Here is a 22,134-nt window from a genome sequence, read left to right on the forward strand (position 1 = left end):
CCGACCAGGCCTATGATGTAGCAAAGCGTGTTGTGCTGTGCATGGCAAATCGCAAACTAATCAATGTGCTCCCTTCCTTAGACAGCATTCACACTTATCCATAGGGATTCCGCTTACATGTTTTTCCACGTTTGATCCCCCGTTTTGCGCTTTTTCAAGTTTTACTTTTTTACCGTTTACCTTTTTTTGTATTTTTAATGTGTTTTATTGCAATTTTTTTTTTTTTTTTTGCATACCAAAAATTTGCATGATGTATCTAACTTCAAAATATGCTTTAATTTTTTGCAAAACAAATACAATTGTTCTGCATTTCTATTGACTTACATTAAATGTGAATCACATATGGAAAAAGCAACGGTGCAGCATGATTTAGAAATGCACAAAAATCGTAAAATGCACACGAAATAAACGTAGGTCCAATGGGATGCTGTTGAAACACATTACATGTGCTGCAAACTCGAAACCACAATACCAAGCAACACTCCAACTGTGGTATGTCTGCCCGGGGGTCTTAGAGGTAATTTGCATAAAGCAGGAACTTCACTGTAGTATCGTGGGGTGTGTCCTTGTGCTGATAAATTGGGAATGGCCGAGGCCCGTTATTGATGTATGTATTAAGAGAGTTGGCTGCAGCCGTTTTAACCCCTGAAACTGAGGAGAAGCTGGTGTTCTTTTCGCATTCACTTTCACACTGCATTTATTCCCAGTATATGAGCTTTTGATGGTATCCCATATTTTTTCCTCCTATTTTACTCTCTAAAAGTCTCTAATCCTGCATGCTGTACGGAGTCATAAGCCTTTTAAGAAGTCCACAAATCAGGCAGATATTTCCTAGACCTTGGCCTGTAGACATGGTGAAGGATAAAGGTGTGCATGGGTGTAGATGTGGTGGGTGGGGATTTGGTACAAAACCGTTTTTTTTTTTCTTCAGAGAACATTCTGTGTGAGAATTCTTATTCTAAATGCTGTTGTACAGTGTTCCTAGTATATCTTTGTAGTTGGCTTGGTCATATCTATCTAGTCCTTCATTCCAGGGGGATGGAGCTATGCGCCACTCGCCCTCTTTTTTTTCATCAATGCAGAGCAGCGCACAGAGGAGAACATCAGAACTCTGGGCACTGGTCGTCTTCTCTTCTACAGCTGCGTGCTGCTCTGCTGCATGCTCTGTATGCTTCCAATGTGTGTCGCCTGATCTGCATTGGGTCATGTGTATGCATCAGGAACCGTTAAGAGGATGCAGTAAAGCAACCGGCAGTTGCATGAAGTGAAGAGGAGCGGCATCTGAGCTCTGGTAAGGGGTTTCTGCTGCATTCTGCATGAATGAGAGAGGCATGCCCCATGGGGCTAAGGGGTTTAGTGTTACATTGAGGCCTCCGGTTGCTTGAAGTCTCAAGGCAATGCCTGCATGTTCCAGATAGCCGAGACACTACTGTATATTTGTTCTGGGCTATAGATGTTTGAGGGCCCTTTTACACACACTGCGTTACGTGGCCTGAAGTAGCAAAGTCATCAGTGTGTTACCTCAGGAGTCGTGCATACCGCACGGATTATACAGTAATTCAAGTCTATGGTGACGCAGTAAGTGTAAACGATGGAGTGTGGTGGGAATCCTGGTGACATACTTACTGTCCAGCAGGGAGTACATCACTGAATGGGGACGAGTCTATACATATGAATCTGTCTGCGCACTCTATCGCTATGTCGTTTAAAATACTGATCCCATAAAAGGCTGCCATGCCTTGGGATCACTGCACCACAAAAGTGTAAAAGCCTGAAGTAGTCAAGCCAGACCTTTTTTAATTGATTTGTTTGGGTTTTTGCTGGTGTCTTCAAATCTCCCAAAATTAGTTGTCTTGCAGAGATTGTTCACTCGACTTTGCATTTACTTTTTATGTGTGCGTTTGTATTGACAATGTATGTAACATGGGCTGTCCTCAGTTTTATATTGTTTGGGTATCTGTGTTTTTCTGTTTTAATACATTTTATTAAAGATCAAGTTATAAATCACATTTAAAGTAGACCTATAAATGCAATACATTGTGTAACAGTTAGGTAATAATACTAATTTTGATAAAACTACATAACCTAAAATTGCTACAAGGCTCAAACAAGATTCTGACACAGGAATTATCATACTTGTCTCTTATCATTCTGTTGCAGTAGTAATTAGCCTACTTTGAAAATGCTGATCATTTGGGAACTAGGAGCAGATGAAAAAGATTTAGAGCACTGTGAAAGAAATAAAAGGGATGGAGAGAGAAAACCAGACAAAGAGATGAGCTAGAAAATAGAACACCATTTAAAGAGTGTAGCAGGTTACATAAACTGCCTGGATGGAGTTGTGCAGGTGGTTTGCTTGAAAAGTTCATATATAGACAAATGTAGTATGAATGCTTGCAAGGTCTGTGACCGTAATGGCATTCTCAACTATGAGAATTTTGTGCATCTCCCTAGATCGATCCAGGAAATTTGGGCAACCCATATGTGCTATTGGCTGGAGTTTGGGCACCCCATTCAAATATTGATTTTGAAAAAAACCAGTAATTTTCAAGTGTCCAAGTTTTTCTTCAGCTTCACTGGACATCCTTTTTTCCTTGGCCCCTTTTTGCATACTCTATTCCCATGTATGCAGTAGTATGGTTGAGCATGCCATCTGTGCCCTGGACCCTGCAAGCATCTGTGCTTTCTGAATATACAGAAGGCCTAAATAGTCTACAGATGTTAAACAGTAGTTCTCCATTCTGATTAACTGGACTATCATAGCTGTTCTGTCACTTTTGCTCACTCTCTCACATTCGTGCAAGCGAGCTCGCTCTCTCTTTCCCCCATATACACATACGTGTCCCTCTTACTCGCACTCAATCTCTCACACTCTCAAGTCTCTTAAATAATAAATAAAATAAATAAAACCGTTTGATTGTACCTTCTTACTTCCTCATTCACTAGCACTGCACAATTGCTATAATCTGTAACTTAAAACTATTGTGATTGTTTTGGGCAATTGTGTATGCCAGCAATCCTTGTACTGGCACGTAGAGTACGGTTTGTCGAATGGCAGCGGTTGAAGTGGTTAGCATTTTGGCCTTGAGTTCCAGGTACTTATTTCAACCAGGAACAATCTCTGAGGCTTGAAGCTCTCCCTGTTTGGTTCTGAGTTTCATCCCACAAATTATATCTGGAGGATAATTTGCTCCTGTTACCCCATTTTGGACTTTCCCCAAATCAGCCACACACCATGTTAAATGAACATTAGATTCTGAACCCCTTGGAGGGATTGTTAAGTGGTGAGACTTGGGTAATGTCCTCTGAAAACTCTTGAAGGAAAAGTGCTTTTTAAGTGATATTAAACCTCCAAACCTGATAGTCAGTGTGCAAACACTTGTCAGTTTAACCACTTTAGCCTACAGTGTTGTTCACCTTATGCATCCGAGCAACTTTCACCTCCCATTCATTCACCATTAACTTTATAACTACTTATCTCAATTAATTGATCTATATCTTGTTTTTCCACCACTAATTAGGCTTTCTTTGGGTGGTATATTTTTGCTAAGAATTATTTCTAAATCCATTTGAACAGGAAGATTTAAGAAAGAAATGGGAAAAAAAATCATTATTTCTCAGATTTTGGCCATTCTAGTTTGAAATTCATGCTTCTGTAATTAAAACTCATGTATTTTATTTGCCCATTTGTCCCGGTTATTACACCGTTTAAATGATGTCCCTGTCGCAATTTATGGCGCTGATATTTTCTTTAGAAATAAAGGTGCATTTTTTTTTCAATTTGCGTCCATCACCATTTACAAGCTTATAATTTAAAAAAATATAATATACTCTCGACATGCATATTTAAAAATTTCAGACCCTTAGGTAATTATTAGATTTGTTTTTTGTTTTTTTTCAAGTGTAGTAATTTTTTTTTTTTATTAAAACATTTTTTGGGGTAATTTTCGGTGTGGGAGGTAAACATCTAATTTAAAATGTAATATAATGTAATTATTTAACCACTCGCCGACCGCCCACCACCTATGGGCGTCGGCAAGGTGGCTCCCCCAGGACCGCGAATCGCCGATCGGCGGCACCTGGGGGACTGATTAGCCGGGGATCGCGCGCGTAGATCCGACGAATCATTCAGGTAAGAATTTGAACCGTTGAACAGCAGTGGCTCTCTGACCGATAGCAATGACGAGGTTGAGATCCCGGCTAGAGCCAGGCGTACCACACCCCATGTCACTGGACCGCAGGATCAGACTCAAGGGCAGCAGAGTGGTGCTAGCGCTGATCCGAGTTTTTTCTTGGTGAGGCATGCACCAGCTGCGTAGCAATATCCTAGACCTAGCACCAGTACTACCGTAGACCCTGGTGAAGTGCCGAGCACCAGCATGGTAGTAGAAACTGTTTCGGTGGCCCGTTCTACCCATAGTCTCCCAGAGGTGCTGGCAAATCCCAATTGGCAATCCCCTGGTTCCGCTGCACCCGTACTGCCCCCTTTCACCGCCCAGTCTGGAGTCCAGGTGGAGACAGATAATCTAGGATCAGCCCTAGACTTTTTTTTTCCTCTGTTCTGCACCGTGGATCTCTACAACTGAATTGTGGCTATGACCAACCGTTATGCCACACAATACGCAACCGCCAATCCGAGAAGCTACCATGCCCAGCCTTTTCGGTGGAAACCATTCCAAGTTTCCAAACCTAACATTTTTTTGGGCCTTCTCCTTAACATGGGTCTAGTCAAAAAGAATGTATTGTGGTCTTATTGGTCTATGCACCTAATACATCACATGCCCATGTTCTCTGCTGCCATGTCCAGGTCACGATTTGAGAACATCCTGCGCTTCCTGCACTTCAGTGCCAATACAACCTGTCATCTAAGAGGCCACCCTGCTTATGACCGGTTCCACAAGATTCGGCCCCTCCTAGACCACTTGTCATCAAAATTTGCAGATGCTTATACCCCTGAACAGGCATTTTGAGGCATTTGGTTTCCAGACTACTCACGGTTTTGGGCCCCTCAAATGCCAGGGCCGTATAGGAACCCCACAAGTGACCCTATTTTAGAAAGACACCCCAAGGTATTCCGTTAGGTGTATGATGAGTTCATAGAAGTTTTTATTTTTTGTCACAAGTTAGTGGAAAAAAACAAATATCAATTTCTGCTAACTTGTGCCAAAAAAATAAGTCTATGAACTCGCCATACTCCTAATAGAATACCTTGGGTGTCGTCTTTCTAAAATGGGGTCACTTGTGGGGTTCCTATACTGCCCTGGCATTTTAGGGGCCCTAAACCGTGAGGAGTAGTCTGGAAATCAAATTCCTCAAAATGACCTGTGAAATCCTAAAGGTACTCGTAGGACTTTGGGCCCCTTAGTGCATCTAGACTGCAAAAAAGTGTCACACGTGGTATCGCCGTACTCGGGAGAAGTAGTATAATGTGTTTTGGGGTGTATTTTTACATATACCCATGCTGGGTTGGAGAAATATCTCTGTAAATGGACAATTGTGTGTAAAAAAAATAAATAAAATAAAATAAAAAAAAGTCTCATTTACAGAGTTATTTCTCCCACCCATCATGGGTATGTGTAAAAATACACCCCAAAACACAATATACTATTTCTCCTGAGAACGGCGATACCACGTGTGACACTTTTTTGCAGCCTAGGTGCGCTAAGGGGCCCAAAGTCCTATGAGCACCTTTAGGCTTTACAGGGGTGCTTACAATTTAGCACCCCCCCAAAATGCCACGACAGTAAACGCCCCACAAATGACCCCATTTTGGAAAGTAGACACCCCAAAGTATTCAGAGAAGGGCATGGTGAGTCCATGGCAGATTTCATTTTTTTTTTTTTTTTGTCACAAGTTAGCAGAAATGGAAACTTTTTAAAAACAAAATTGTCACAAAATGTCATTTTCCGCTAACTTGTGACAAAAAATAAAATCTATGAACTCACCATGGGCCATATCCTATTCAAGGTGATAAGTAGCTTGCAGATGAATAAAATGGCTCAGACAGCGGACCAATGGGGAGCCCGGCTGCAGATTCAAAGATGCTTTGCCCGGGCTCCTATGCGCACAGTAATTAGTGTTAGATACACTGTAATTACGTGACGGATTTTGCGGCGAGAGGCGTCGGGTGATCGTCGGAGGTATTTATAATGACGGGAGCTGCATGGGGGCTTCTAAACTTTGCGGCGACCCGACGGGGAGCTCTGGGGGTCTCCTTATTAAAGGAGACCCCCAGATGCTGCGGCGACGACGTGCGTTAGCTAGTTTAGACCTGCTTCTTGCAGGTCTAAGCTAACGCTCATGGCATGAACAGGGTAATTGAATACCGTGTTAAGAACTCGCTGGGCGATTATATATTCCGCCTGGGGGGTCTAAAGTTTCTAATTAGATTAGGCGATGCCCCCATCGCCTAAGTTAAGAACTCGCCAGTGCTTAGAGCTGGCGAGTTCAGCAATCGAATATGGCCCCATGCCTCTTAGTGATAATAAGCTATAACTTTTACCCAAACAAAAAAAAATCCAATAAGTGTCTATTTATGGTATGCAACGGATTAATTTTCCTGGCCGTATGCTTCAATTCTAAATTCTGCATCAATCTGCTTAATTATAAGTGTTAATAATTGGGGCTTCTTCCTGTGTGACCATTTGCCTATTTCTATTCATTAGTCACAATTTGCATATCTTTAGACTGGCCCTGCCCCTGTGTGGCTAGAGTCTAGTGTCTAGTATATTCACAGCTGCAATCAGTCTGCTTGTAAAGCTAAGGACTCACGGGGGGACAATTGTAGCTGTCGCTGCACACGGGAGCGTGTGCGCGACAGTTCGGCGACAGCTCGTCGCCAAGTCCCTCTGCATACACACGGCAGCAGAGGGATTAGCGATGCGGCGGAAGCTGTCGCCGAGGTTCCTCCAACCCCCCCCCCCCCCCCTCCCCCGCCGGATGCTCCGTGTACTGTGTGTGGGTAGCTGTCGCTAGCCCGCATACACATGCGGGGCTAGCGACAGTTCCGGCGATGTTGCGGCGACGGCTGTAGCCGGCGATTGAACATGTCAATCGCCTGGCGACAGCTCCAACGGGCGACGGTTCGGGGCGCGCGCGTCATACACACGGACGAACCGTCGCCGCAACACGCGCGTGCCACGTGGTTGCGGCGACGGCCGTACCCCGTGTGTATGAGCCTTTAGCATCTATCTAGTCAGGGATATATTAGCAGATCATATAGTCAGCATGACCTTGGTCAGCAGTGTATACATTTAAGGGTATAAATTTAAAGGGTAATAATTTTAAGGGTACTTTAGACAAACCGAATTATACCAGAATTGAGCCAGAAGGGAACAGAAGTGAACTAGCACAAAACTCTGGGCTGTTGTTCATCTACTGATTTTCTACACCCTGCATAGAATCTACCAATCACACACAGCTGAGTTGTTGTTTTTTTTGCCATCATTGATGATCTGCCAACTTCACTGCTGATCTCTTATGGACTGCACCTTACCAGATTGATTATTGATGCAACTTTGCTGAACCCCTTCAGCCACATCATTGGTGACATTTATCTCATCTTGGTCTAACTGCTGTCCCCCTGTCTATGCTTCCACTCTCCACACCCCATCCTACCTTATCCCTTCAGTGCAAAATGTGCCCCTTCCCTCCTATTAACTCCCTGACCCCTCCACCATTTCCCAGCTATCTCCCTCCCCATCTTGCTATCCCCCATCACCACATGCTCTACCTCCACCTCCTTCTACACCTTGTCCCCCTTCTGTTTCCCCACACCCTCTCCCCTTCTGTCTTTAGACTCCCTTTTGGCCCTCAACCCCCATGCACCTCCCTTCCCTCCCCCCCCCCCCCCCCACACTCTACCCACACCCCCCTCCACACTCTACCCACACCCCCCTCAGGATAACCTTATTCCTATCCATCCTGCCCCTAGGCATTCACTCCCTGTTTCCTGTGGCCTCTGGAATGCCAGGTCCACCCGCAATAAGCTGCTCTCTGAAACTCTCTCCCTCCAGCCACCAGACTCGCCCCCACCTTTAATATCTTCACACAAGCTCTCAAGACTCACCCTTTCATGTTCGCATACCCCCCTACACCAGCACCATAATATATTCTGTTAGACACCCTCTCAACAGATACACCTATTGTCTCCACCCCCACCCTTTAGATTGTAAGCCTCTGGCAGGGCTCTCTCCCTTAGGGCCCTTTTCCACTTGCAGTCGCTAGCGTTCACGCTGAGCGCTAGCGATTGCTGAATCGCAATTACCGGCGATTCCCCGACGTTCATGGCCGCGATTTTGCTATGCACTGCATAGCAAAATCGCGGCAAATATCGCTCCGCCGCGCGTTCGCGTTCCCGTAAAAAGCGAATCGCGGTAGTGGAAATGACCTACCGCGATTCCTATGTTAAAAAGCAAACCGTAGCGATTGTAAAATCGCTAGCGGTTTGCGTTTTTGCGATTCAGCCAGCGCAAACAATCACCCCTTTTGTGGACTAGAACAATCTCTATTTTGACCTATGACACTGTATTATCAAATCATTTGCATGATCTTGTTTTGTTGTGAGTTTTCTGTATGTCCTACCTTGTATGTTAACCCTTTTATCTATTGTGCAGCGCTGCGTAATATGTTGGCGCTTTATAAATACAATAAATAATAATAATAATAATTTATTCATCAAAGACATGTAGCACAATACATTTAGACAAAAATGTATATAGAAATTTTACTTTATTTGAAAAATGTCAGCACAAAGTAAAAAAAATCATTTTTTTGTCAAAATGCATGTCTTTTTTTTGATGAATAAAAACTAAAAATCACAGCAGCAATCAAATGGCACCAAAAGAAAGCTGTATTAGTGACAAGATAAGGAGGTAAAATTCACTTAGATAGTAGGTTGTATGACCGAGCAATAAACCGTTAAAGCTGCAGTGGTCTGAATGGAAAAAAAGTGTCTGGTCCTTAAGGAGTTGTGGTGTTTTAAGGCTGCAGTCCTTAAGTGGTTAATAAAAAATGTATGTGGGTGTAGTCTACTATTTGGCCACAAGACGACCACAGTCAAAAAGTCCTGGAAGCGAATGATCTCGCTTCCAGGAACTGGAGAGGACGGGAAACTTTTTTTCTTTTTTTTGCAGAAAGACCGTGGCCTATGATGAGACTGTCGATTTTTCTGCGGGGGACTTAGATTGATGAATGGGAAGTATATTCGCATTCATTGATCGGGGGGCTAACGGCAGGTGGTGGGATCGCGTGCCTCAGGCAGCAGGAGCAGCACAGTCTATCTGGACGGATATATCCGTCCAGATACACTTAAGTGTTTAAATACAGTAAAACCTTGGGTTGCAAGTAGCTTGGTTTAAGAGCTCTTTGCAAGATGAGCAAACATTTTTACTTGATAAGTAAGCAATGTGGTGATATATGAGCAAAAAAAGATACTTGAGTTTTGTCATCACAACTAGCCCAGTGCTTAGTCTTTGTAAATAAATACCACAGTAGTGAGCTGGCTATAACACTCTCACTGCTGTATTACATCCATCACATCTGTTATATACTGTATTTTAAATACTGTTTGGTGAAAGATTTTAGTTTTATGCCCCAAGATAGCTTTTGCTGTTCATTTTCCCACAGAAGTTTTTAGCAAATGTCAAAACCCCCAGGACACAGTTTTTAATTCAATGTAATTCTCTATAATGCTTCACACTTTACAGTTTAAAAAAAAATAAATGCAAAATTGAGTATCTCTTTAGCAATTCCCAGTTGTGCTCCTGTGTAAAATCCTGGCAGATCAGTGGGGTAGATGTATCAGAACCAGTGCAAGGAATTTTCAACCAAAGCTGGAGTAAAACTTGCAGATATGGAACAGTTGCTTAGAGCAGCGGTCCCCAACCTTTTTTGCCCTAAGGACCGCTTTAGCGGCAGATTCTTCCAGGGACCGGGGGTGCATGCGGCTGACTGGGGGGGGGGGGAGGAGAGATGTTGCGGATATAGGGGAGGGTGTCAGTATCCTTATATAAAGAGTCCTGGCAGCACCAACCATCCCTACCCAACTACTACACTCACCAATTTGGAAAAGATGCGTCTGCTGCATAACCCACCAGTACATGGTACATTTGGTGTGAAAGAGAGGGGGGTACTGTCTGGGTTTCCCTATCTACTGGCACAGTAACCTCCAGCCTTTTCCCCTCCCCACCACCCTTCCCTCTTCCCCACACTCCATCTTTCTCTCCTACCCACACTCACCTAATCCTTCCCTCCTTCCCACACTCTGGTAGGAGACCAGAGCGTCAGTCATCCTCACTGCTGCCACCAAGTGTCCACACAGACAGATAGCATACTGCAATACAAATTACAGACACCAGGTGGCAGCAGTAACAATGGCTGCAAACTGCTCTGCTTTCCTAGTAGCCTGCTGAGTTCATTGACTCGCTCGCTACTTCCAAGTAGCTTCCGTGCACTGCAAAATCAGATCATGTGCACGCCCAGTGCAGCACATCCTGCGGCCCGGCAGTGGGCTGCGGACCAGGGGTTGGGGACCCCTGGCTTAGAGCAAATAATCAACATTGCTGATCTGGGCATGTTCTCCACTTTTGCATCAGTTTTGCTACAAATTTCCTTGCATTGGTTTTAATAATTCTGAAGTGGAGTCACTGGGGGTCTCGAGAAAGAAAATGCAGAGAGATTTCAGCAAGTATTTTTCAATCTTGTATTCACAAAGCTTAACTTCTGGACACTAGTGAGACTAGCAACAAGTTAAGGGATGGATGCTTCTTTGAGGGCCTAATAACACAAAAACTGGTTTCTAAAAATATTTTTCTTTTAAATAGAATCTGGAGTGTTGAATACCAGTACATGTACATGATTTTCTTGACCAAAAGTTCTCTTAAATTCCAACAACAGAGACCACAGTGTTCAATTGTTTTGTCTATTTTATTACATGTTGTTTATCTGGTTGAGTTTACCACATGGTATTTTAGATCCTGCCTTGAAATCTATTTTAAAGTTAAACTTTCTTATTGACTTTATCACCTAATCTCAACAGAATGGTTGATGTAGGAGGCCAGAGGTCTGAGAGGAGGAAGTGGATACATTGCTTTGAGAACGTTACTTCCATAATGTTCCTTGTAGCCCTTAGTGAATATGACCAGGTTCTGGTGGAGTCTGATAATGAGGTTTGTATACACATTTTATTCCTTCTGATTACATTTTTCTTTTCTTGCAGTATTTTGCCATCTTTCATCTGTACAATATAACCCTGCTTGTGAAGACACTGTGTACTGTAGCTTATCATCAAAGATACACTTGTACTGGCATATATATGGTGCATTTTACAATTTTAAGGTTGTCTGTTCTATGTAATTTTGTCCCTTAGTTAAGATATCTACGTCAATGTTCAAGCTTTGCCATCTTGATTGCTGTGGGATTTAGTAACTACAACTGAGCACTACATTATTTTGAGTTTTGTCTCACAATAGTAGAACAGAACACTCTTGTGTTCACTTCTTCCTTGTATAGTTTATAGGTAGTAATTATTGCTCTTGCAGGACGAATCTGTAATGCTTGCAGATGTTATATATGTGTTTCTTCCTTCTTTGTAGAACCGAATGGAGGAGAGCAAGGCTCTTTTCAGAACTATAATCACATACCCCTGGTTCCAGAATTCATCGGTAATATTGTTTCTCAATAAGAAGGACCTCCTTGAGGACAAGATTATGTACTCTCACCTTGTAGATTACTTTCCTGAGTTTGATGGCAAGTATTGTTACTTTACCGGATGAGTCTTAAAGCATATTTTATGTGACACAGGTTAAACAGTACACATAGTACTAGTTCTACTAAGAAACTGGCTGAAGTCCCCCTATTGTCCTGTACTGCAAGTATTAAAACACTAGTTATCTGTGCAATTGAGCCAGTCCAACAGAATACAGCCCAATGTCCTGAAGAAAAAACTCAGGTTTGCTTTAAAGGACAATTGCCCCATGGCTCCAACCCAGTTGCTAAGCCACCCCAGGTCTCCCTGTCCTGTCTGGCAGCGCCTAAAATAGCATGTGCCAATCATGGAGGAGAGGCATCCCTGTGAGGATGAAGATGGGAAAGCAGAACCACGGACTAACTGTCCCGCAAAGGGACTCGCAATCTAATTCCTACTATAGTCATATGTTCATCATAGTCTAAAGGTGGCCACTAACGATCCAATTTCTAGCAAAAAATCGTTAGAGCGATCGGAAATTGTTCACTACACCATCAAAGAACCAATCTTTGCTTCCCATCTATCACCATCAACAAGAAAATCCAAATTTTGGATCGACCAAAATCCAATCGGACAACTGATTTTATAATCATATGTAATTGATTGCGCCCATCAATGGAGATTATTTACAACCAATCTGATCAGAATTTCTGATTGCTCGAACCATTTTTCGCTAGAAATTGGACAGTTAGTGGCCACCTTAAAGCCAGTGGTTACCTATTTAAAAACCAAAAAGTCAGATACTCACCTAATGAGAGGGAAGGCTCGGTCCTAATGAGCCTTCCCTCTCCTCTCCCGGTGCCCTCGGTGCTGCGCTGGCTCCCCCGTTCGCGTCCGCCGCCGCAGGGACATCGGAGGTCGTGGGCTTTCGAAGACGGGCTGCTCCATACTACGCTCGCGCGTCATAGAGGGCGCTCGCGCGTCAGAGGGCGCTCGCGCATCATAGAGGGCGCTCGCGCATGCGTAGTATGGAGCGGCCCGTCTTCGGGAGCCCGAGTGCTCCTGAAGGCTTCCGAAAGTTCCCTTCGGCATGCGGAAGTGGCAGTATTTGACCGAACTGGTCGAATACTGCCACGGGGGATCCTGCGCGGGCACTGGGAGAGGAGAGGGAAGGCTCATTAGGACCGAGCCTTCCCTCTCCTTAGGTGAGTATCTGACTTTTTGGTTTTTAAAGGGAAACTGAAGAGAGATGTATATGGAGGCTGTCATGTTTATTTCCTTTTAGACAATACCAGTTGCCTGGCAGCCCTGCTGATCCTCTGCCTCTAATACTATTAGCCATAGCCCCTGAACAAGCATGCAGCAGATCAGGTGTTTCAGTGGTTCAGACTTATAAGTCTGATCTGACAAGACTAGCTGCATGCTTGTTTCTGGTTTTAATCAGATACTACTGCAGAGAAATAGACCAACAGGGCTGCCAGGCAACTGGTATTGATTAAAAGGAAATAAACATGACAGCCTCCATATACCTCTCTCTTCAGTTCCCCTTTAAATAGGTAAACATTCACTTTAAGACCAAGTTAGGGGATGGGGAGCCAATTAACAAACTTAAAAGGGTTCTTTCACGAATGAGGAAAAAATAAAAAGTGGTTTATGCATAAACTATTAAACATCCTTGTAAATTAGTGTAAAAAGTTTTTTTTAAAAATGAATGGTTTCATCAATATAACATGTATTGTAAATAGTGATGGATGATGGCTGGGAGGCTAATCCATTTGTTAGGGGTGTTTTTTTTGTTTTTGTTTTTTACTTTCTTTTCACAACCATAACTGCTGCCTACATTGTTTTTAGTGGTATAACGCACTTCTAGCAGGAATCCCCGTTATAACCCTAATAATAGCTGAGCTGCTGAAAATGTGTTTACATTGTTGCTAGGCAACCAGACCCTGGTGCATAGACTGGTTTTGTGAAGAGCCATAAGCAGCTGGGAGAATCAGTCCCATCTATGCCACATGATTCTTTGTCAGATTCTATTCAATTTGATTCGATTCATTGATATGATTTGATTCAATCTGACATGTCTGATTCATGGTTTTATTCAATTCGATTCAAATTGAATCGAATCATGAATCGGTTATGTCAGATTGAATCAAATCAAATCAGTGAATCGAATCAAATTGAATCGAATCTGACAAAGAATCATATGGTGTAGATGGGACTGATTCTCCCAGCTGCTTATGACTCTTTTCACAAAATGAGTCTCTGCACTGGTCTGGTTGCCTAGCAGCAATGTAAACACATATTCAGCAGAGCTCAGCAGTTAGGGTTATAAAGGCGATTCCTGCTAGAAGTGGGTTATACCACTGAAAACTATGTAGGCAGCAGTTATGGTTGTGAAAAGAAAGTAAAAAAAAAAAACACCCCTAGCAAATGGATTAGCCTCCCAGTCCTTCATACCTCACTATTTACAATACATGTTATATTGATGAAACCATTCGTTTTTTTTTAAAAAAAAACTTTTTACACTATTTTATAAGGATGTCTAATAGTTTATGCACAAACCACTTTTTATTTTTTTTTCTCATTCGCGGAAGAACCCCTTTAACTATGCTCTTAAAATGTTGGAGAAAACCGGAGTTCCTGGAACAAACACATATGGGCGAGAACATACAAACTCCATACAGATGGGGTCCTGGCACAGATTCTAATTGAGGAAACGGCACTGCAGGACAGGAGTGCTTTGCACTATGCCCCGAACTGACAGGCTAGGTCAGTCATTGCAGCATTCTAGGACTTGGCTCCTTCCGTTCTCTGAAAACTGTTCTCCAGCATGGGAAGTGTTTGGGCAGGAGGGTCGAGCCAGCAGTCGCATAGTGTTTGGGCTATGGGGAGTGTCATGTAATCTTGTAAAAGCTTAAACCTTTTTTCCCAAGAAAGATGCTTGTTTAGAAGTGTAGATGCAGCAGGACTTGACAGAACTTTTTTTTTTTTCCTTTTTTTTGTGCTTTAGGTATGGTTGCATAGTGAATGCCTTTTTATTCTTGTCTCAAGAGTTTTATTAAAGTTTGTTAATATTAGAGCAAGATTATGAGCTTTACGCTAGTTGCATTGGTTCACTTTTTAAAACCTGGTACAGGTTTGTTTTACAGTGAAAAACACTTTTTTTTTGTTAAGCAAAAAAACAGTCCTCTCCAGGTCAGCTGTGCATATTAGTATAGTCTGCAGACGTTGCTAAACAAGTACTTTAAAGGAGGTTCACCATTTACCCAGCCTTGCACTTAGTTTACTTTTTAAAGTGCCACTTTAATATTCGGTTTAGCCCTTTGAAAACTATATTGTTTATTGGTTCTTGCTAAGACACTTCCTTACTCTATTAAAGGGAACATGAGCCAAAGCTCGGCTGTCCAGGCTGAATCGCCAAAAGCCACTTGATTGCCTGTCACACCATCATCCCTCTTTATCCCCCCCCCCACCACACACACACACACACACACACACACACACACACACACACACACACACACACACACACACACACACACACACACACACACACCCAGTAGCAAATATACAGAGCAAGTGTCTGTATTGCTCTTGCTCCCCACAGTATTATCTGATCAAGCTCTATACTGATGGGTGATGCAAATAGTGTATGTATACGCACCTTATTGGCAGTAGCAAAATTTTCAGGTGTAGTTCTTGTAATAAAGACCTGACTACTGTCTTCTTATAATTTTTCTCCATTCACTAAAACTTCTGTAAGAGAACAAATCCGTAGTAGAGATGTAAGATGACATTTTACATTCGTCTACATGGATTTGTACTTTTCCGTGTAAGGTCTAGGACAGAAATGAAAGTATCACTGCTTCAGGCCTCTTGATTGGTTCATGTAATGCTTTAGAACCAGTCACACTGTAAGGAATTTAATGGTTTTTAATGAGGCTTTCATTATGACTGCCAGATTCCAGAGTTCTTTTATGTTGCCATATACAGTCATACTTTCCATTTCACCCCCAGGGTTCTACTGAGCTTCGGGAATTTTGAGAAGACAAGGAGCTATTGTAGTGGATAATTCCACTAGTCTTCTTTTTGTAGATTTCTTGTACTTTCTAACCAGCCATTATCTGCATACTGTTATTTTCGTCTGTTTCCTTCTGTATCTGGCACTGCAGTACCAAATTAATCAGGGCTCCAAATGGGTCCTGCAGCCTTAAATGTAAATTCATGCACACAGTTTCATATTCCCTCAGCGACTTTAAAAAAAAAAGAATGCAAACTTGTTGCTTGGTAGGTTACATGGGCACTGATTACAACACACCCCCATTTAGATTGTACTTGGACATAGTCAATGAAAACCTGTAGTTCTGCATGGGTTGGTGCTAGTGAAATTAAAATTACCTTTAATTTTTTAACTGTATTTTTAACTACTAGTCATTCGATCATTAGTTGTTTTTTTTTCCCCTTGATAGTGATGCAAAAGCCTAGCCTGTAACACAGCCAACCCTCCTAATTGACATCCAATCTGTATTCTGCCTGTAAACTTCAGCAGTAACGTTAATAATAGTAGAATGTGTCACATTGTCTTCTGCTGCTGTCTCCCAGGACAGGTCCCTTTTGAAAGTAAGAAGTTCTCAAATAAGAAAAAAATGTTCTTTATACTCTGCATTAGTGTTGGGCGAACAGTGTTCGCCACTGTTCGGGTTCTGCAGAACATCACCCTGTTCGGGTGATGTTCGGGTTCGGCCGAACACCTGATGGTGTTCGGCCAAACTGTTCGGCCATATGGCCGAACTAAGAGCGCATGGCCGAACGTTACCCGAACGTTCGGCTAGCGCTGTGATTGGCCGAACGGGTCACGTGTAGTGTTGGGCGAACATCTAGATGTTCGGGTTCGGGCCGAACATGGCCGAACTCCGAACATAATGGAAGTCAATGGGGACCCGAACTTTTGTGCTTTGTAAAGCCTCCTTACATGCTACATACCCCAAATTTACAGGGTATGTGCACCTTGGGAGTGGGTACAAGAGGAAAAAATTTTTAGCAAAAAGAGCTTATAGTTTTTGAGAAAATCGATTTTAAAGTTTCAAAGGGAAAACTGTCTTTTAAATGCGGGAAATGTCTGTTTTCTTTGCACAGGTAACATGCTTTTTGTCGGCATGCAGTCATAAATGTAATACATATAAGAGGTTCCAGGAAAAGGGACCGGTAACGCTAACCCAGCAGCAGCACACGTGATGGAACAGGAGGAGGGTGGCGCAGGAGGAGAAGGCCACGCTTTGAGACACAACAACCCAGGCCTTGCATGAGGACAAGAAGCGTGCGGATAGCAATTTGCATTTTGTCGCCATGCAGTCATAAATGTAATACAGATGAGAGGTTCAATAAACAGGGACCGGAAACGCTAACCCATCACAGATGTTCATTGTTCATGTTACTTGGTTGGGGTCCGGGAGTGTTGCGTAGTCGTTTCCAATCCAGGATTAATTCATTATAATTTGAGTCAGACGGTCTGCATTTTCTGTGGAGAGGCGGATACGCCGCCGATCTGTGACGATGCCTCCGGCAGCACTGAAACAGCGTTCCGACTGGGTTTGCGGAAGTCAGTCTGTCGGCGTACAACTGGCTAGAGGAGGGGGAGGATGTCAATCTCCTCTTTAAAGTCTCCACAAGGGCCTGCTGGTATTCTTCCATTTTGACCTGTCTGGCTCTTTCTTCAAGCAGTTTTGGAACATTGTGTTTGTACCGTGCATCCAGAAGGGTATAAACCCAGTAATTGGTGTTGTCCAGAATGCGCACAATGCGTGGGTCGCGTTCAATGCAGTCCTAGGCCGAAGAGGTCATAGCCTAGGGTCACAAAACCTGTTTATTGGGCAATTTCAATGGTGGCGAGTCTGACGTACATAAATCGCAGCAATGGCCGTTAGCAACGTCTGAATCTCACGAAATGTCTCATGCAGGTAGAAGACATATTGTTAGACTTGGATTCCAAAGATGGGGCCCCTACATCTCTGCAAACCAGAGTTACAGGGGTCCAAAATTGGTAAAATCCCCCATAGGCTTTCATTGGAAAATTTGCCACTGCTGAGTAATTGCCCTTTGAAAAGATGTGAGATTTTGGAACTGTAAATAGGAGGCCCAATGAAAGCCTATGGGGGATTTTACCAAATTTGGAGCCCTGTAACTCTGGTTTGCAGAGATGTAGGGAACCCATCTTTGGAGCCCAAGTCTAACAATATGTCTTCTACCTGCATGAGACATTTCGTGAGATTCAGACGTTGCTAACGGCCATTGCTGCGATTTATGTACGTCAGACTCGCCACCATTGAAATTGCCCAATAAACAGGTTTTGTGACCCTAGGCTATGACCTCTTCGGCCTAGGACTGCATTGAACGCGACCCACGCATTGTGCGCATTCTGGACAACACCAATTACTGGGTTTATACCCTTCTGGATCCACGGTACAAACACAATGTTCCAAAACTGCTTGAAGAAAGAGCCAGACAGGTCAAAATGGAAGAATACCAGCAGGCCCTTGTGGAGACTTTAGAGAGGAGATTGACATCCTCCCCCTCCTCTAGCCAGTTGTACGCCGACAGACTGACTTCCGCAAACCCAGGACGACCAGGAGGGCAGCAAACAACACAAGCCGCAGCTAGTGCCCAAAAGGGAATGGTATCGGCAGTGTCCTTGGAGTGGGAACATTTTCTGACACCCATGCAGCAGCACACAGAACAGCAAGCGTGCAGATCCACCTCCAACACCGATCGCCTGGAGAAGATGGTCAAGGACTACATGTCAGATGGCGTAGCTGTGTTGAACAATCCATCTGCACCCTTCAACTATTGGGTATCGAAGCTAGACACCTGGCACAAACTGGCAATGTACGCAATAGAGGTGCTGGCTTGCCCGGCAGCCAGCGTTATGTCGGAACGCTGTTTCAGTGCTGCCGGAGGCATCGTCACAGATCGGCGGCGTATCCGCCTCTCCACAGAAAATGCAGACCGTCTGACTCAAATTAAAATGAATCAATCCTGGATTGGAAACGACTACGCAACACTCCCGGACCCCAACCAAGTAACATGAACAATGAACATCTGTGATGGGTTAGCGTTTCTGGTCCCTGTTTATTGAACCTCTCATCTGTATTACATTTATGACTGCATGGCGACAAAATGCAAATTGCTATCCGCACGCTTCTTGTCCTCATGCAAGGCCTGGGTTGTTGTGTCTCAAAGCGTGGCCTTCTCCTCCTGCGCCACCCTCCTCCTGTTCCATCACGTGTGCTGCTGCTGGGTTAGCGTTACCGGTCCCTTTTCCTGGAACCTCTTATATGTATTACATTTATGACTGCATGCCGACAAAAAGCATGTTACCTGTGCAAAGAAAACAGACATTTCCCGCATTTAAAAGACAGTTTTCCCTTTGAAACTTTAAAATCGATTTTCTCAAAAACTATAAGCTCTTTTTGCTAAAAAAAAATTTCCTCTTGTACCCACTCCCAAGGTGCACATACCCTGTAAATTTGGGGTATGTAGCATGTAAGGAGGCTTTACAAAGCACAAAAGTTCGGGTCCCCATTGACTTCCATTATGTTCGGAGTTCGGGTCGAACACCCGAACATCGCGGCCATGTTCGGCCTGTTCGGCCCGGACCCGAACATCTAGATGTTCGCCCAACACTACTCTGCATTTTCAAGAAACATGATGTGCTTAATGTCTGTCAGAAAGACAAAGATACAAATCTATAATTTCTGAATCTAAATATATAATACCTAAATTGCCTATCAGAGGAGATTTAAACAATATTAAGTTTTTAACTATTTCAAACAAATGACAGACCTTTAGCTTAGGAGAAACCCCATTAGGGAAAACTGGAGAATCCTAACAGCTATTGTAAGTAGGATCAAATTCTCTCCTCTTCACTTCAAACTGAGACACATCACCACCAAACACAACCCAACATGTGTTGTCCCTTTAGAAAGGGCGGGGATACATAACGTACTATACTGTGAGTGTTACAAACCTATATGTCACAGGAAAATATATTCATATTTTTCAGTGACTTATTTTTACAGTATAATCTTGTTATAGTAAACTACCTCTCCAGGTCCTGGCCAATCTCCATTATAAGTCTATGGGAGCAACGCCTAATATAGTAAACTCAGATATAATAAAATTTCTGTTATTGTAAACCTGTTTTGGCCCCTACTTGACGCGGACTCTGAATATAGTAAACAGTGGACGGCACATGCGTCATATGTCAGTGTGAAACCTATGGTCTGCTGCTCTCTTCAGGCTGGTTGCAAGTGAGTTGATGCCTGATGACAATTGTAAGAGAAGAATGATGGCACCAGCGCTGGATCTACAGTACTGTACAAATAAGCAGCCTGGGGAAAAAGAGGAATAATGTGACCCTAAACAAAACAAAAAAAAAAAGAAGCAATGTTACCACTTCCACTTTGCAATCACTGCTAAAAGTATTGTCACGGTCCTTCCACAGGATTGTATGCACTCCTGGGTATGTCTTCCCTTATTAGCGATACCGCTCCTGGTAGTGCGTGGAGTGCAGTACAGGCTTTCACTTGTAGAGCAGATCAGAACGGGCCTACTTGCTGCAAAAGTAAGGAGAGTGGAGAGAAGAGTGTTAAGTCCCGCCCACGGAGGTATCAGAGCCACCCACAGGAAGTGAGTGCTGCCTCTATTCAGTGATTGCTGCAATTTTTAAAGAGTCCTGGATACTGTACCAGTGATTTGTTCAGCCTGGCTATGCAGTCCTAAAGGCATACTTAACTTTTGTTGTTCATCAAATGCGCAAGTGCTTGCACGGTACCTCCAGTGGGAAGACAGAGTTGATCGTTTGCAGTGGAGAATGTACCATGGCATGCTGGGCCATTTCTAAAACAATTTCTGATATAGTAAACTTCTGATATAGTAAACCACTTTACCTGGACCCTTGGAGTTTACTATAATGAGATTATACTGTATATAGTATTGGTAGCACACATTCTATAGCACTTAATGTATTCCTAGCCGAGCCAGTGAAAAGTGCAATGGCAGACACAAAGACAAAACAGAAAATTGCAGCAAATTGCATGCTTAAAAACTGCGATGAAATTGCACTGCGATTGCATTTTGGTTTTTTTTTGGGGGGGGGGGGGGGGGGGAGACACAGCCCTAAATTTTCAGGGTACATTGATGAATTAGCACCTTGGACTGTCTTATTTACACATGCATAGCTCCTGTTGCACACTTACAATCTAGATGTGTGTATACAGTTCTTACATTTGACCAAATATTTTTTACTTTGTCTACCTAGTGTTTTTTTTAAGTTTTATTCTGCTTAATTTGCAACTTTTCTATTATTTTCAGGCCCCCAGCGAGATGCGACAACTGCTCGTGAATTCATCTTGAAAATGTTTGTGGATCTGAACCCTGATAGTGATAAGATAATCTACTCACATTTTACCTGCGCCACAGACACGGAGAACATCCGCTTTGTATTTGCTGCTGTTAAAGACACCATCCTACAACTAAATCTTAAAGAGTACAACCTGGTGTGAGCGTGATCAAGCTCTCCAGCCCATGTACATGGCTTACTACCCCTGACCACCAGAGAATGCTGTAACCTACTTGAGTTACAAAGGAGGAAGAGCCTTCAATGATACATTTTATTCTTTCTTTTTAAATTGGTGATTCTTTATTTGCCAAATTAAATGCAGCAAAGTGCTGCAGGTCTGCCTTGGATATGATATAAAACTAATGTGATATATATATATATATATATATATATATATATATATATATATATATATATATATATATATATTATAATTTTGATGTATATTAAATCGTTTCTACAGAATTTGTGGCTTCATCCTACCCAGCTGAAGTGGATGTAGGCTTATGAGCTGTGAGCTCAGTGTGTACATTGCCATGTTACCATCACTTTTTTTTTTTTTTTTTTTTTTACATAGTCGTATTATCAAGATCGTTTTGCCTCCAACTTCATTCACACCAGAAACTTAAATGTTTAGGCGTGTTGCATTCATTGTGTTGGATTAAAATGCATTGTCATGCATTTTTTAAGGAATTGACTAGATTAAGGCAGGTAATCACAGGAAAATGCAGCCTGCAAGACTTGTATCAGCACACAGCAATGCACATTATTTTGCCTTGCGTTTTGACTGGAGAATGCAGCCAAATGCAGAGCAATGTGTCTGGTGTGAATGAGCCCTGTGGGGTTCAGGTCTTGCAGCCATTTTATCAGTGCTGTTAAGTTGCGTTGCATGTTTCAGCAGACTGTGGCATAAATGACAGGGCTAAAAATCTGCATTTCATTATAGGGAGGATGGAATCAAGTGGTTTTGTGTATGTATATTGTATATCATTTATATAAAGTTATATATATTTTTTTCTATTTTGGACATATCTCCCTTTCTTTAAATGTA

The 22,134-nt window shown here is 42.8% G+C and overlaps 1 protein-coding gene across 2 annotated transcripts in view; it reads left to right on the top strand.

Moving 5' to 3' along the window:
* Window positions 1-21,444, top strand: part of GNA11 (G protein subunit alpha 11) — an 86,949-nt gene extending 65,505 nt beyond the window's left edge. For both annotated transcript variants that reach the window (XM_068271255.1, XM_068271256.1), the window contains exons 5-7: window positions 11,039-11,168; window positions 11,595-11,748; window positions 21,056-21,444. In XM_068271255.1, the coding sequence (XP_068127356.1) occupies window positions 11,039-11,168; window positions 11,595-11,748; window positions 21,056-21,246 (475 nt within the window). In that variant the 3' untranslated portion in view covers window positions 21,247-21,444. The remainder of the gene's footprint in view (window positions 1-11,038; window positions 11,169-11,594; window positions 11,749-21,055) is intronic.
* The last annotated feature ends 690 nt before the right edge of the window (window positions 21,445-22,134 follow it).

This window comes from Hyperolius riggenbachi, chromosome 1, assembly GCF_040937935.1.
Source record: "Hyperolius riggenbachi isolate aHypRig1 chromosome 1, aHypRig1.pri, whole genome shotgun sequence".
NCBI lineage: Eukaryota > Metazoa > Chordata > Amphibia > Anura > Hyperoliidae > Hyperolius > Hyperolius riggenbachi.